The sequence below is a fragment of the Myxocyprinus asiaticus genome, chromosome 16 (assembly GCF_019703515.2).
Source record: "Myxocyprinus asiaticus isolate MX2 ecotype Aquarium Trade chromosome 16, UBuf_Myxa_2, whole genome shotgun sequence".
Lineage (NCBI taxonomy): Eukaryota > Metazoa > Chordata > Actinopteri > Cypriniformes > Catostomidae > Myxocyprinus > Myxocyprinus asiaticus.
Genome location: NC_059359.1, coordinates 4,912,333 through 4,930,280, shown reverse-complemented (window position 1 = coordinate 4,930,280; position 17,948 = coordinate 4,912,333). Strand labels below are relative to the sequence as shown.

The 17,948-nt window shown below is 36.0% G+C and overlaps 1 protein-coding gene across 1 annotated transcript in view; it reads left to right on the top strand.

Annotated features, from left to right (window-relative positions):
* Positions 1 to 17,321, top strand: part of LOC127454122 (inactive phospholipase C-like protein 2) — a 78,273-nt gene extending 60,952 nt beyond the window's left edge. The window contains exons 5-6 of the mRNA XM_051721097.1: positions 12,214 to 12,323; positions 15,659 to 17,321. Of these exons, the coding sequence (XP_051577057.1) occupies positions 12,214 to 12,323; positions 15,659 to 15,862 (314 nt within the window). The 3' untranslated portion in view covers positions 15,863 to 17,321. The remainder of the gene's footprint in view (positions 1 to 12,213; positions 12,324 to 15,658) is intronic.
* Positions 17,322 to 17,948: the final 627 nt, after the last annotated feature.

The following is a 17,948-nucleotide window of genomic DNA, read 5'->3' as shown; positions in this document are numbered from 1 at the left end:
GTAGAGCTGTAACTAATGATTATTTTGATAATCTAATAATCTAACGATTATTAGAATGATTATTCTTCTATTCGGTCGATTATTGCAACGATTAATCATTAGCTCTTAACTGACTATTCAGCTTTTCCTCAACTTAATAGGTTGTATTAAATTACTAACAATAAAGAGGACAAAATCATCTTTTAAAAATACCTCTAAATGACATTCACTGAATTATAAGGAAAAAAACTAAATTTTTTATGTTTAATTCAGTAAAAAAAATCACTGCAAAAAAATCCTATTGTAATCAAGAGTTTCTGTCTTGTTTTCCATTTAAATGATCTAAAAATCCTTAAAACATGATACATTTACTCGAGGAGCAACATTGCGGTTAAGGCTCTGGGTTACTGACCAGAAGGACAGGGGTTCAAGCCCCAGCACTGCCAGGATGCCTTGAGCAAGGCCCTTGACCCTATCTGCTCCAGCACTCTGACTCAAGCTTAGCTGGGATATGCCAAAAAAAAAAGAATTTCCCTGTACATATATGTGCAAATGTATAATGTGTGACAAAAATAAAGGCTTCTTCCCCACGCCAGAGTGTACATCAGCTGGGTGCAGTTTCAATCTCTCCCTCTTCACATGACTCATAGAAGCGGCGCTGACCACACAGAGAAATGCCATATTTGGAGTTTGTTTATGACCCACTTTCTTAATATTTGATCTTTAATAAATGATGCATTAAAGATATAATGCCATGTTGTTTGCTTTTTAGACACTCTGACATGCAAGTTTTGCATAAGTGGAATGCCAGATCCAGCTCTGCTTTATTTCACGATGACAGTGCTTCTGTATTTACTTATTTTGTATTTTTGCATTATAATTCCCTCATACTGCATCTACATCACCTGAAGCTGTTTGGAAAGTTTAGAGTGCATCTGGACATGTGTTTTCTTCCCCTTATCAGTCAGGCGTGAGCTGCGGTGCTCCTCTCGCGCACCATCATTAGAGTTTAATCTGATCTCATGTTACGTTAAATGATATCAAATGACTATTCGACAACGAAAATTCGATAATGTCGACTAATTGTTTCAGCCCTAATGCCAAGTTTGCCAACTCTTTACTCTAATTAGCTTTTGTTGACGTCATTAGCCAAGGGGTTCACATACTTTTTCCAACCTACACTGTGAATGTTTGAATGATGTATTCAGTATAAGAACAATGCAACCATTTGTGTGTTATTGGTTAAAACAGATTGTGTTTGTTCATTATTGTAACAGATGAAGATCAGACCAGATTTTAAGACAAATTTATACATAAATGCAGGTAATTACAAAGGGTTCACATACTATTTCTTGCCACTGTATATCCAGTTTTAGAACTTCGCTGTCATGACGACATAACACTGTAAATCCTAAAACCCTAATTCAACCAAAAAAAAAAAAACGACAATATAAACAACTTTACAGCTCAATTAATACATGAGTTTTAACAGAAGAATTAATGTAAGTGCTTTTATAAAGTTATAAGTTTCACATTTATCTTTAAACCTTGTGAAAATTGGCCCCATTTACTTCCATTATAAGTCCTTCACTGTAACCCAGATTATTGCTTTTTTTAAAGTAAAGAAGGGACAGGTTGAAATAACTTTTTGTGGTAATCAACATGATGCAATAAATGCTGTCAGTTGAGCTTTACATGTATTGTACCCGGAATATTCCTTTAAGGCACATCCACGGTAATCCATTTTCCTTTAAAACTTTTTTTAAAACTCCTTTTTTTGTGTGTGTGTGTGTGTATCGTAACATCATTTTCCAAAGTATGTGGTAATGGAGAGTGTTTTAAAAACCTCCATAAATGTAGCTAAATCGTGCTTTAAAAAAAAAACAAAAAAACATATTAGTGTGGATTTGTTGGTGCGTTCATGGTCAACCTACAGTAATGTTGGAATTACTGTAATTATGAGATTCTGACTTGTAAAAGCATTCACATCTTCGTAGAACTCGTAATTGTATTCATTCTTAAACTTGACAGTCGTGGCATCATCTAAAAAGAACCAAAATGCCAGCAGCCTAGTTGAAGGTAATAACACATTTATGTACAAGTACATATAAAGGGGAATATGAATATTAATGAATGTTGTGATAAATATTTTGCTGTTAACAACAATAAATTAACAAACTAAACACTTCTGACTCCAGTGCATCAAGTTTTATTTGCTAATTTAGGAAATCAATGACCGGAAATGACACGTGTGATATTGAAGTGATTGGCACACAAAACAAGCGGTAGTGTTTGCATTTGTGCACGCCAGTGATAATTGTTAATCGAGAGAACACATAATGAACTCTAACAGCTTCCTGTGCCAAGATTCCATCAGCCGAGATCAATAAAAAAACACCGCCAGCCCACAGCATCGATCACCTGCCAATCACTGTCTCTCAGTAAACCACTCAAGGCTGTGGATTACAATGATTATACTATGGTAAATACGTGTTCTGGTAGGGTATGGTCTAAGCATCCACTCAAAACAAAAACAAAAAAACAACAACAAAAAAAACACATTTGAAAAGCATTTATTTTGTTACGTTTACATCTCTAATACACATTTGAACCGCAGTTTCAAAATGCTCTCCATTACTGCATACTTTGGCAAACAGTGAGGAAGAAACTGAAAACGTGGATGGATGTGACCTTTTGATGCGTTCACGTCATGTTGGAATATTGTAATAACGAGATGGCAACTCAGAGATTCAGATCAGTTCATGTCCCCTGACCTGCGAAATTAAAGATGTTTTATGGCCACACTCATGAAGCCAAAACAACTTTATATTGTTACAATGGAAGTGAACGAGGCCAAATTTTGGAGGGTTTAAAGGCTGAAATGTGAAGCTTATACTTCCATTAATTCTTCTTTAAAACACGTGTTTTATTTGAGCTGTAAAGTTGTTTAAATTGGCTATAACTTTACACAGATGCGGTTAGTAAGTGATTTTATCATATTAAAATCATGTTAACATGCATATTATGTCTTGGGTCTATACTTTTGCAATTAATCATGTCCCCGGACTGTAATAAGGAATATTCCTACCAATGGAGCAATTTAAGTTTGGAGTACCATCCTGAACACAAGATGAGAACACATTCTGCATAGCATTACCCTGGCCTCCTACTATTGTGGCTGTGACTTTTACAAGGGCAAGCACCACTCACATCATCCGTTCAACTTATCACTCAAACATTTCACATTTCACTTTTATGATGCTTGTGCAACACTTTGTTGTTTTCACCACTTTTAATACTGCTTAATATCTTTCATTAGAAGTGAGACAAAACCACAATGCCTTTTATTGATTTCCAGACTCTGTGGCCACATAAAATATTCATCATCTTGTGTCCAAGCACAAGCTAACAGAGAGTGGCTTTGTCTAATTTGAAGCAAACACTATAAATCAGTCTCTGAGGTTTCTTGCCTCCCTAAGAGGTGAAGTGTGTAATTTCTGAGCCATTAGCTTTAACCTGCTATAGTTCAGCCAAACAAAAGGTCCAGCCCCAAATTCATGCCAGTGGTTGAGCCAATGTTTCAAACAAACAGGAATGTTTTGAAAGCACTAAAGTCACTTTAGGTGAAATGAACCCACAAATGGCTTAATTGTAGCTGTTTCTGCACATTAAACTGGGTTAGAAGTGTTACACATCCGCAAAATAAAGAGTTAATTTCAAACGAACAGCCCACGGACATTACTTGTGCTATGTGCAGTAGATCGGAGGTAGAAAATGTACTGCTGGTCTGTAGTCTAACGCTATTCCAATGGGAGTTGTATGAGATCAAGCTAACATAATTGGAAAAGTGGGTCAATACTTTGCCATCCCCCCATAGAATCCAGTGGAAAACTCTGGCATTGACAATCCTAAATAATCTGTCAAAACTGGCCACTGCAAGTGGGCACACTATGAGTTTGGCCTTGATTTTGTCATCTGACAAAACGCATAAAATATTTATTTTGTCTTAGTCTTTTATCGCATTAGTGTGGTATACTTACAGACGGCTGATGAATCTTGAATCTGGAAGCCTTGGACAAAATTCGGACAGTTCGGCTGCTCCTATGACAACCATTTGATAAAGAACAAATAAAAGCACAGCAATTGATGGTGTGTTTATATGACAGAAAGAGACAGAGAGAGACATGTTTAGTAAAAATTTTAATAGTTTGGCAGTAATATGCAACATCAATATTTTATTTAGCGTTCCCTTCTCGTTACGATCATACTGTGATAAAATTACCTTGATTTCGCTCTGAAGAATGAGCAATCCACAAACTCTTTAAACCAGCCACAACAGACTTAAGACACTCCGACTATATTGCACAAGGGCTTGCTTGGGTTTATACGGTTCCATTTCAATTTTGCATGTCAATGAAGATGCCAGAAAGTGACACAACACTGTCAGTCGTGACCAAAATCTTAAGACGCATATTGTACAGTCTGACATAAAAGATAGCTGTTGTCACGTAGTCTGTCTTGGCTTTTACCAGTACAATCTGATAAGCAACAATCGTTAAAAAAAAAAAAAAAAGCTTTATTCCCCACCCCGTCTCCTCGCCGAAATAGAGCTTACGACCCCTTTATAACTTCACATAACCTCATCTGCATATAATTTCCATATGCATATTGCCATCCAGACATGTTATAGTAGCACGTTACAGACTGTAAATGCACGCGCCTATAAGTTAGATGATGCTGTTCTAAGTCATTTCTTAGATTATGTCTTAGACATCCTTTAAACAAGATCAATATACCTGAGAAACATTATTTTATTAAGATATTAAGACGTTTTTTTTTTTCTTGAAAATTCGTAATATTCTATGAAAGAGCATTTTTGCACCCCATTGACAAACTTATTTGATTGTTGTTAGCATAAATCTATCCTAACTTGTAATGTAATTTTGCATCTCATGTAGTGTGTTTTGGGCCAAGTTAGATTTTTTACTAGGAACAAAAAGATTAATTCAGTTATTTTTGCAGTGTAAAACACTTTTGTCTGACATCATCAAATTACTTTTTAAACTAAAACATGCAATCTTACATTTTGTTTTATATTCGACTCAGCCTATATTATATTCTGCAAAGGCACTGTGTAGAGTTTGCACATATTTACACCAAGTTTATTTTTCCTATATTCCGATGTGTTAGTTGGAAATTGCATACACACATTTCAATGCCCATTTTGTATGTATGCAAGCATCTTAAAGACCTATATTGGAAATACATTAGGTAAATATTTGTAAATGTATTAATAAGTTCAAAGGACGTTGGTATCAAACACACTAACACCCATCTACATCTACTTTATTATGGCAGTTCTGCAATTTATGTATGTGCTTGCGGAAAATTAGTTTGCACGAAAAGTTTTGGTGTACTGGTAAATAGCTAATTGCATGTTGCCCTTGCAGTCACTATTCATAATAGTAGGGGTAGGAATTGCCACAGACCTCCCGATTATTTAGTTGCCGATTCAATATAAATTGCTATTCTGATGTAGCATTTTGCAAAGGTAAGGATGTGCAAAACTACCAGTTTTCATAATTGATTAGTCAATGCGTCGACTAAAGGAACCCATGTATAATTGCACTGCAAAAGAATATTTTTCTTATTTGATATTTTTGTCTTGCTTTCCAGTAAAAACATCAAAACATTCTTAAAACAAAATTGAATTGACTTGACTTGAAAAGGAAAATGGCATAAGATATTAAGTCTTGTTTTGAGAGAAATGTGACAAAATTGACCAATTCTGTCTTAGCAGCTGTTGCCGGGCCACCATTACTCTGACAGGCGTTTGCTATTTTCCACTGAGTGTCTACAGGAGTAATGTGTGTTTGAGCAGTTTCAAGTGGGATTTTATCAAATGATCCAAAGAAATGTAAAACACTTTGTTGCCGGGCCAGTAGTCACACAAGGTATCCAGAGAGGATGCACACAGTGTTTATTCTTTCTTTTAAAAAAATGTCGAGAAGAGCATGCTATGGACTGAACTGTAATATCCCTCATTCCCAAATGGACATGAATAACATCAGCGAGGACACCTACATTTGCTCCGAGGTAAATCAAAGCTAATAACTTAATATTAATTCATTTATGTATTGTTTAAGGTCTTAGTAAAGGCGATTAGTAAAGAGAGTTCACAGATCAAAATGAGTGTGTTATGAGGCGTTATAAGCAGTTCTGTTCACTTACACTAATGTTATGAGGTTTGTAATCGCTATTAAATGACGCTTCGTTCATTTGCCTTTATTCTGATTCACAGTCTCGACAGTTTTCAATCACATTACTGTGTAATTTAACAATTTCTTTTACAAAAAACATCAGATAAATATGCCTTACAATGTCACCCTTCATTCCAGCCCACTTGAGAATATTATGCTTTCCATTTATGAGAATATTTTGCCAAAAACAGCTCCGTTGGCGTCAATCTCCCATTCATTCCAATTGAAAATTCTGCAGAGCTTGTCAGTGCGAGCGACCTTAGCGAGCTTAGCAAAGGGTCAATTAAGTGAACTTTATACTTGAAAGAAATGTGCTAATGGGATAAAAAAAAATAAGTATGTTTTCCCTTTGAATTAAGTGTATTTTTCTTAACCCATTGTAGTTTTTCTTGTTTTAAGCATACACCTTCCTAATTTAGTTAGATTTCTCTCAAATCAATACTTAATATCTTATGACATTGTGCTTGTCAAGTAAATATATCTTGTTTTAAGTCATGTAGTCTTGATATTTTTATTGGAAAACAATTCAAATACTTACTAAGAAGTTTTGTTGTTGTTCCATTGGCTGTATTATGTCCATGTGACTCAATGAGATGCCTTTCATGGGGATATATGGATGCTAAGCACAGGCTTTTAAGAGGATAACTAATAGATATTTAACAAATAAATAGGCTAAATATCTTTAAAGTCTTATCGCACAAAACTATCAAAGTAAAGGAAAAAAACAAGAAAAGCTTCTATACATAGCAGCACAAAACCACTGTTAGATTCTAAATATTGTGGGGGGCGCAACATGTAGTTCATGGCATCCGACAGTTTAATGAGTTTGCTTTTTGTTCTGCTAAACTATTTATTAAGGCATTGTCAGACAGAATCTGCAGAATGACTTGTGAAAAATAAGATACACAACACCTCACAAATAAACCTATGGATTATGCATAAAAACAGGAACATTGATCACAGCAGAGGATTTGACGTCTGACAGTGAACAAATGGCGCTTTGGCGGTTGCAGCGGCGCATTAAAGGACTAAACGTAAATAATTAGAGAGGTGAAACTTCTCCTTTTCATGTGGAACTCTGCACAAATACAGCTTCCTATATCTGTCTGTCATTAGAATAGCATATTTAGCAAAACGTGTTCTTTTTTTTAATTAAATTAAAAATAGATTTTACATCAGAGACATGATTTTAAAATAGTTTTTCTCAAGAATCGCGATTTGTAACAGAATCTATTTTTCCCCACCCCTACGTTGCAGATGACAGATGATGTAAGCGTCAGCCCACAGGGTATATCTGTGCTGGTTTGTACTGGTTTGATGCTGGTCTAGCTGGTTGGGTGATTTGGGGTAGTAGTTAAAGCTCAGGGCTAATGGGTTAGTTGTTAAGAAAACTGGTGGAGTCTTTTCTGCAGGGATGCACCGGGAAATAGCTAACTGCATTATTGTCATTGCAGTCACTCTTGTCTTTGCAGTTGACAGATAACACAAGCGTCAGCCCGCAATGCATGGCTATGCAGTGCATCAAACTCCAAGTATCACTTTTTTTCCTCCTGAAAAAAAGTCATTTATAGTACATAAATGGCTACAAAGTGATGCTCAGGTGCCTCGGAAGCACACTGCCGCCTTATGTGCAGTCAAGGGCCGCGGCCTCTTTTCATGGTGCCTGCACTGTGTCACAGCGCATTCACAGACAAGCCTCTTGGGAACTGTGTATATAGAATGACAGCCTGGGTTTTCCCACTCTGCCTACAGTATGTTGCTAGGCAACCCCTGCTGTTGGCCGCCTTCCTCGGCACAATAACGCATCATTAAACCGACAGCACCTCTCCTTGCTTACCGCCTGTCAAATCCGAGGAGCTTACTAACACGAGAGCCCACCACCACTGAGGTTAACAGAGTGTGAAAGTAACATCAAGAATGAATACAAATCATCTTGAAATATGCTTGCGCTATTTCCGGTACTGGCTTTCCTCTCTTGAGTAATATTGCTCTATTTGTATGAAGTCAAACACGGTCTCCCCAAGCTTCTGTGCCGCCTCATTGGCCAGCGATCTACATCTAGAGACCAGTGTTTACATCGGTGATGTCCTTTTTGTGAGATATCGCTACGGAATACCGGCGAAGGTTTACAGGGTTGCTAGGCAGTGGCGAGATCACTCTGTCTCCTGAGTTTGCACATCTCTGGAAGGATGTCACCACTAAGAACTTATTTCCCTCAACAGGATGAATTCTTGCATAAAAACAGCTGAACAGAGCGCAACGGAATTAAACAGAAGGCGCATTTATAGGCGCATTTATTCCAATACACTGTTGCTAATATACACACTCAGTCAAGAAGTTGTAATACACCTGGAGAGAGAGGTCTGTTAGCATTAATATTCATCTCAATGACAGTTGTTCGGCTGGCACATGCAGCCAAGGAAGTATGTGACATGGATTTTGCAATTTTTGCTTCATGGGAACTTTTTTCTTTTCAGATTTACATGCCCCTAAACGCCACATCAAAAAGCAAACTACAGTTGGTTGTTTTACATGATAATCAGATTTTCCCTTTTTTTCTAATTGGCTGTATTTGACAGAATTACTGAGTCAAGAGGCCCTGAAATTTACGAAAACAATATGTCAGTTTCTCTGTAGTTCTGTTTCGTTTTAGGTTGTGTTGTAGTGCACATTTATAGTTACAGTTTTGTTTTCGTTCTTTTGCAAATTCACATTTTATTTTACATATCGAAAATATATTTTTCACTGCTTGTTTTTGTTTTCATAATAGTTTGTTCATGATAATAACAACTTGTCAACCAGTATTGAGTAAGTTATTTAAACATAGTAATTTACTACAAATGACTAATTATTTCTCTAAAATTGCAATCAGATTACTTTACTAATTGGAAAAGTAATCACAATACTAATTAATTGGAATAAGTACTTTATAAAACACCTTTCTGCTCAACAAATTCAAAATAATGTCTATATTTCTTCCTTGTTCATTGTTACACACAAGCCATAACCTCACATTTCTCCCAAATACTGACTTGTTACGGGGCAATAATTCATGTATAACGAATATGTTAGAAAGAAGCATAACCCTATAATATACTTAAAAGTAATACAGTTAATTGAAAGTCAGTAACTGTAATTTGATTACAGTAATTTAAAATGCAATGCATTACACTACCTTTTGAATAAAAGTAATTAGATTACAGTAACTAATTACTTAGTAATTGAATTACACCCAACACTGTTGTCAACACACAACTCGACGTTTTTTTTTTGCTTTGTATTAGTAATGTGCAAAAATACATATTTTCAAAATCAACTAATTGGTATTAAAAAAAAAAAAAAACTGAATAATTATACTGGTTTCAGGTTCACCTGACCCTGATCAGATATGTTAGCTAGTGGGTGTTCACATGGCATATTTAGGTTAAATAAAGCTGAATGGAGCACGACAGAATGGGACTGAATGTAGGGGTCTCGAAGTGCGTTTTTAAAAGTTGAACCTTTTTAACTTGTCACTTCATCTTAAAAATATGACACTCATGGTGCAAGACAATCAAAAAAACAAAGTATTTTCAGAAACTTTTCAGAAAGATTTAACAGGATGTTAATGACACTTATTATTAGGGATGTGCAAAACTAAATATTTTCAGAATCGACTGGTCGGTGGGTTGTCTAAATGATTGAACAAAAAATAGTATATGCACATCTAATGCCTAAATGATCAGTTAACTAATTATTATTTAGGAAACCACCTGACACTGGTCAGATACAGTCATAAGTGTAAGATGCTCAAATAAACAACGCGAGTCTGTCTGCATGTGTATGGCTGTAACGAATTTAATAAATTCTCTGAGAGGGTTTTCCATGCAAAGCATCGCTAAAAAAGAAAATTGTCGACCTCCCTAACTGACTAGTAGGTTGTTGGACGACTAATCAATCATCATGACCCATCCCTACTCTGCATGCATTTTTCAGATCAATGGAAAAAAAAAAAAAAAAATGCAACAGTGAGGTTCTTGACAGATCTCTTCTCTTGTTCTTTGCCTTGATGCTAATGCATTCAGAAAGGACTGAATGTTTGTCTGCTGCGCCCACACATCTTGCATCTTCTCTATTTTCTCTCTCTCTTCCTCATTGTTTTAAATGTATATTAGCCACCTTTGTTCAGTATTCATCATGTCATTAGGGTTTACCGTCCTCGTTTTCGCAGCAATGCTCGAGGAGAAAGTTGACCCTCGATTTACCACAACTTCCGTAAGAGCCGCTGGTGTGGACATTCAACAACAAACACAATAAGGAAGATCAGCGGTGTATGGCACAATAAACCATGCCCTGATCTCTGCAAGGCTTTAATCCCAGTCAGCAGTGTAAAACAAATCGTGTTAATGCGTACTGAGATAACAGGAAGTTAATGCGTTTGTTTGAACCATGCACCCACATCCCATCGTTTCTTTGATCCTAGTAATTTAAGTCACCAAAAAAAACAAAGCACTTTATAAATACATTAAAGGCACAACTAGTTTCTGCAAATCTAACCATTGAATTTAAACCAGGGCTGAGTGATCTATGAAATATTCACTTTAAATTAGCAATATTTTTAATGCTTTTTAATTAATCCGTTATGTTTCTTAAATACTGCATCATTATATTATTTTTATATATACAGGTATACTGTGTATGTGTGTGTATATATATATATATATATACACAGTGTATAGATATCTCATTTTAAAAAGTAGCTAGCTGCATTAAAAATATTGATTAAACATTAGTAAATGTATTAGATATCATGAACTGGGGGGCCTGGGTAGCTCAGCGAGTAAAGACGCTGACTACCACCCCTGGAGTCACGATAATCCAGGGTGTGCTCAGTGACTCCAGCCAGGTCTCCTAAGCAACCAAATTGGCCCGGTTGCTAGGGAGGGTAGAGTCACAGTGGGGCGTGTGGTAAGTTGTGAGTGGATCGCGGAGAGTAGCACGAGCCTTCACATGCTGTGAGTCTCCGCGGTGTCATGCACAATGAGCCACATGATAAAATGCGCGGATTGACAGTCTCAGAAGTGGAGGCAATTGAGACTTGTCCTCTGTCACCCGGATTGAGGTGAGTAACCGCGCCACCACGAGGACCTACTAAGTAGTGGGAATTGGGCATTCCAAATTGGGAGAAAAGGGGATTAAAAAAAAGATATCATGAACTAACAACAATCAATATTTTTAATAGCATTTATTAGTCTTGGTTATTGTTCATTTATAAAAAATACAACTGTTCATTGTTAGTTCATGTTAGTTGATAATGCATTACATAACATATACAACTTTTAATTTGAAAAAGTACATTATTTGTAAAATATAATTTTTTAATATTAAAAGTATTGTTTATTGTTAGTTCATCTTAACTAATGTAGTTAACTAATGTTAATTAATATAACCTTATTGTAAAGTGTAAACAAAATATTAAAGTAAAACAATATTTTTGATAATATAACAGAACAAAATGAAATTTATGCATTTGGCAGATGCTTTTTTTATCCAAAGCATTTTATCCAAATAAATCAATCAGAACAGAATTTATATGGCGTATAAATAAATAAGGCTAGCAACATTAAAGTGAACATAAATACAATGTAAGAAAAATGCATATAAAATACAAATTATACTAAATTGAATATAAATAAATACTAAATACTAATGAAAAACTTTTTTTAATATTTTAAATAACTGAGCAACAACTAACTAAATATTTCACTTTATATCATATATATATATATATGCAAAGATATAAATCGCTAAATATAATTATAAATAAGACAGCAAAATATTTTATATACAGTGTATATATATATATATATATATATATATATATATATATATATATATATATATATATATATATATATATATTATTATTATTATTATTTGTTATATAATATATATTGCCCAGTCCTGATTTGTACCTCTGAATGTTTCATTTCAGCGATGGAGTTTCATGAGAATCTACATGTCATGGCGGTGAAGGAGGGACTCAAAGGAAGAAAACTCCATAAATCTGTGGAGAGCTTCACCTGGAACATCACAATTCTGAAGGTGATTTCAGACAGCCAGTTATCACTGGTGAAAAATGATGTTAACATTTGAAATGGCGACTTGCATATATCTTGACAAAAGAACCATTTCAGAAAGAATTCAGATGTATTTTTATTTTATTCTTCAATTTATGGTGCTTTGATGACTGAACATTAATGGTCTCCCAGCCTATTTGCCAGTTTTGGTAGGGGACACTGACTATTAAATACATGGATGTGCAGCCTCTTTGAGAATAAAAAAAAAACAAAACAAGGACAAAAAGCCTGTAATGGAATTTAGAAACAGAGATGTAGAAACAGAGGTCATTTAAAATTGAACGCACTGCCCCATGTTGTGAATGGACGTTGTCAGGGAAACCCAGTCAGCTGGACAGAATCGATTTGAGTGACATCACACCATTAGATAGCACTAGGGTGGCGATTTGCTTTAGTTTAAGAGCATCAGTGATAATTAAATGGTGAATGTGTGATTACACATCACTGTTATTGAAAACAGCCATTGTGTTGAAAATTACTAGTGGAAATGGGGTACATCATAGAGCAATTATTCTAAATTCTCTCACATATATTATAGAACACAAATGACATTGGATTCGCTGTAGTTCAGCAATGTTTTTGTTTTGTTTCATTACTGGTGTTTGCTAAGGCAAGCAACAATATTATTATTGCTCGTACTTAGATTAGGGTTTAAAAAAAAAAAAAAAAATCCTTAATCCTAAGAATTAAAAGGACAGTTCAGCCAAAATATGAAAATTCTGTCATCATTGACTCAACATCATGTTTATCGAAAATTGTATGACATTCTTCTATGGAACATAAAAGGAGTTGTTAGGCAGATTGTTAGACTCAGTCACCATTCACTTCCACCACATCGTTTTTCCATACAATGACAGTGAATAGTGACTGAGTCTCATTTTTACTAATAGCAATAGGCTTTAGTTTACAGCCACACACACATATACCCTTTCCACCATGCTGCTTATGTCAGAGCTGCTTACCGGAGAAACTTGAGAAGCGGTCTCAATACTTGCCTACTTTTCCAAAGACTTGAGAACCGAACAATGATCTAACTGACAACATTAATACATAACCAGCCCACAAACACACACAACACATCACGGTCTTTGCTTTCGATGAGGCTGGAGCCGATGTGCAAGTGCAATGCAGATGATTGAGAAACAAGTGAGTAAAAGATACTATATCCATGTTTTGAATCACAATACACTAAGAATAAAGAATAATAAGAATAAAGAACTTACTCGAGCTGTATATCACAAGAAACCTCCGGCTGCACAAAAATATAAGTAAACTCCAGCAACTTTGTTGGCGCGCCCCATTCAGAAGTGATCAACCCTATACCCTACTCTCTTCAAAGACAGTTACCCTCCACTGTAAGAGCTTCAGATCGACCAAAGGTGAGTCAGTAAGAACTCACCTTTTAAGCAATTCTTATTGGAAATTCTGTTTGGAATGACCCTATGGATTGTGCTCCCTTTTAAGTGCCCTGCGAAGGCATAATCAGCGCCAGTTAGAACACAGCCAGACGTGCTGAACAGTTGTAGGAAGAATGTGCATTCTTGTTCTAGAAAGCACGTGATTGGACAAGGTTTCTCAACTTCTATGTGACGTCATAGATGTTCCTGAGTCTTTTTAGCCAAGAAAAGAGAAACTGCAGATATAAAAATCAAAAAAATCAAAATGGGCCAAGCCCAAAATGGCAAAACATTAAGCTTTTTATGGTCTCCACAACAAATCATTGGTCAGGAAATTAGCAAGAATTAATCAAATGCACTCCTGGTGCACTTCTGTGCCACCATTTGCTCATTAACTTTTACTGCAGTGAACTGTTTGGGAAAAAGCTGTAAACAGGGGAATTCATTTATTTAGATAATGATTCAAATGTTTGATATGAAATTCAAACTAACACATGTCTGGGTTTACATAATTTTCTAAAAATATCATTTGGGATGTTTTTTTTTTTTCTTAAAGATTAGTCATTAGTTGGTGATCTGCCATATGTGATGCAGCCCATCAAAGGCCTGATAACAAGCTCATAAATGGAACCAGGAGTGATACAGCAGGTAGAGAGCTACAATATGCAGTGTTGTGAGTCCCAAAGTAGAGTGAGAAAATCTGCTTAAAAAAAGATATCATGCAGGGGTTGCTGTTAGAAACCACATAGCTGGTCTGCGTCAGGCCAACTGTAGCTATTCTAAATTTTACAAGAGCCTAAAGGCAGAGAAAATCCCTATTTCTCTAACAGCTATTAAAAGAATAGGTCAACGCTTTGAAACAACAGGCCGAAAGCCTCTTCATGCAGGGATGACCACCTGATGAAATGTACAGTTCTCAAGACAGGACAAAAAGCCTACAAAAACTGTCAGAAGGATTCATGACCTCAGAAAACAAGACACTTTCGAGAAGAACAATAACCAGAAGGTTATCTAATGCAGGTTTTGTGTATAGAAGATGTGTTAAAAAGCCATTTCTGTCTCAGAAAAAACATCAAAGACAGAATAAAGTTTTTGGCAGAATATGGAAAGTTTGATTCAGAGTGGTTCATCAGAGTTGTGTGGAGTGATGAATCACGATTTTGAGTTGCATGATGATGCTCCAGAGAAGTGTCTTCGAAGATCTGGTGAATGCATCTCTACCACAGTGAAGCATGGAGGAAGAGGTGTCATGATGTGGGGAGCCTTTTCAGCTGCTAGTACTGGTGAGCTGCTTCACTGTGAAAAGTCAATTAATGCTTTGGAGTACAGGAGAATATTGCAGAAAGGCTTGCTTCCCACAACTGAAAAGTTGTTTTCTAAAGAGGAAAGATCACATGCTATTTTTCAACAAGACAATGCTCCTGTCCACACTGTAAAGACCACCAAGAAGTGGCTTGAGAACAAGTCCTGGTCAGAATCCAGATTTGAATGGGAGATGTTTTTCTACTCATCAACTGTTTGAAGCCATCAACATTGAGTGGAACAACATTGACTCTTCTTTCTGTAAAAAGCTGTCCACAAGTTTACCAACAAGGCTGAAACATTTAAATAAATCAAAGGGAAAAACTATCCCATGCTAAGTTACTTTATCTATTTGTTCAGTTCTTGCTAATTTCCTTACCAGTGATTTGTGGTTAAGACCATTAAAAGCTTCATGTTTTGCCATTTTGGGCTTGGCCCATTTTTTTCCCCCCAGGAGTGTTCACTAGCATATAGATGACCTTAAAGCTAATATAGATGGACTAAAAGCAGCAAAACGTTCATTTAGATTTCACAGGGTCTTTTTGAATATGGTGACATTTGTGGCTGTCTTGTTTTGATGTCTGCCTTACTGTCTTCTCAGGGCCAGGCTGATCTGTTGAAACATGCCCGAGCTGAAGTGCTCGAAAACCTGAAACAGATCCACTATGCTGCGCTCACCTGTAATCTGGTGAAGGGAGGAGGGCCTGGGCCATCATCAGGGTCTGACTCCAAGGGCCGGCACAGTCTAGAGGCCATTCCCGAAAAAGCTGTCGGCGAGGAGGACATCACGGATGAGGAGAACTGAGGGTGCTGATCCCTTCCGCCCAAAAAAAAAAAATCACACAAATTCTGCTTCTCGATCCCAGGGCCAGAAGCAGAGGCATCTGTGAACATTCTGAACAAGCTCAGCACATCACCCACTGGATGCCTCCGAAAGAAATCCGCAGAAAAGGGGTGCTTTAGGAGAGGAGCAAAGGTCTGTTTCCGTCTCCGCCCAATCTACTTCCTGTGTCCTGCCCCCCGCCCATGTCTCTTCTTAACGCCACAGGTCTCTAGGGTCAGGTGGCCGTTCCAAACCTCGCTTAAGGGCATTTCTACAAGCACAAACTTTAAGAGTATTAAGAGGAATTCGAACTGGAGCCATGAATGTAATAGAATTCAGATTTGAATCCAGATTCTGGATGTCGAGTGTGAATGGAAAGAGGAAAGCTGTTTACAATAAGAACTAATTCATGTTCTGTCTGCAAAATAGTATGTGTGTTGTGTGTATATATACAGTAATATATATATATATATATATATATATATATATATATATATATATATATATATATATATATATATATATGGAGATGTTACCTTTTTTCGCTATGTGAACTTTTAATGGAGATTATTTTGTTAAAGAAATGGATGTTTTAAAAGATTTCATATATTATTTGCTTGTACAAATATGTCCAGAAAGGATCTTACAAGATCAGACCCTTTCCGTTTTTTATTTTTATTATTATTATTTGTATAGATTTAGGAGGAATTTGAGGGCGTATGCCACTTTGTGATTCAAGAGAGAGTCTAGTTTTAGATATTACCAGCAGCTACTGTACATGTGAATAGGTAAGTGTCTAAAGGCCGATTGTTAAGTGTCTTCGGACATGCACACACTGCAACGTTTCAGGAGTGACAATTGCATTTAAAGCTGCATTTAAAATGTCACGATTTACAAGTTACAATTTAATGTAAATGCTGTTGTCACTACCTACATTTTTCAGTACAGAACAGGACTGAACACTCAAGTGGCATGCAGTTGAATTTTGCTGCATTGTGAACGTGGCCCTTGAGAGCAGACCGAATACTATATGTTGAGTGTTGCGGTTAAGCTTATCAACCATTCCTGGAAACAAAGTAGTTTATGAATACTGTTAAAATATGATTCTACCATGTTGCTAAAGATCTGTCTTACATTGCCTTTAATCCGACAAGTCGCTTATAGTTTGTCAGTATTTGTTTTTTTTGGCTCATTCCGTTGGTCTTCTCATTGTGCCAAGCTACTGTTGGATCTTGTGAACTACTTTCATAGGATTTTACAAGTTGTGACCAGAGAATTAACTGGACATGAAAAAAGAAACAGTTTGTTTATACATTTCAGTGCTGTTATTGTGTATTTATAACTATAGTTAACCATTTATACCAGTGAGGAGTGGATGATGGTTTCCAAGACTCTGTTTAGACCCCATGCTCTGAAATAAACCATTAATTAAATTCTTGAACTGTTTCTTGTCGAGTTTCTTTCAAGTCTTGGGATGTCTGATGAATATTGCACACAAAAATAATCATGTGCTGTATTATAAATCATTTAAAACGGTATACTCAAAACCTGTGATATTTAGTGTGAACTGCAAATGCTGCGTGGCTAGCATTTGGTGTTAATACACTCAAAAGTCTCCTTAAAAAATACAGTATTGGTGGCTATTTGCACAATTATTCTTACTAAATCAAACACATTATGCCTATACGTGCACTTAAGTTGTTAGACTGCACAAGCAAATTAGTACCCTTAATAAGGGATCTTTATATATATACACTACCGGTCAAAAGTTTTGAAACATTACTCATTCTTTATTATATATATATATATTTTTTTTCTTCACATTTTAGAATAATAGTAAAGTCATCAAAACTATGGAATAACATAAATGGAACTATGGGAATTATGTTGTGACTAAACAAAATCCAAAATAAATCAAAACTGTGTTATATTTTAGCATCTTCAAAGTAGTCACCCTTTGCCTAGAATTTGCAGACATGAACTCTTGACATTTTCTCAACCAACTTCTTGAGGTATCACCCTGAGATGCTTTTTAAACAGTATTGAAGGAGTTCCCATCTATGTTGGG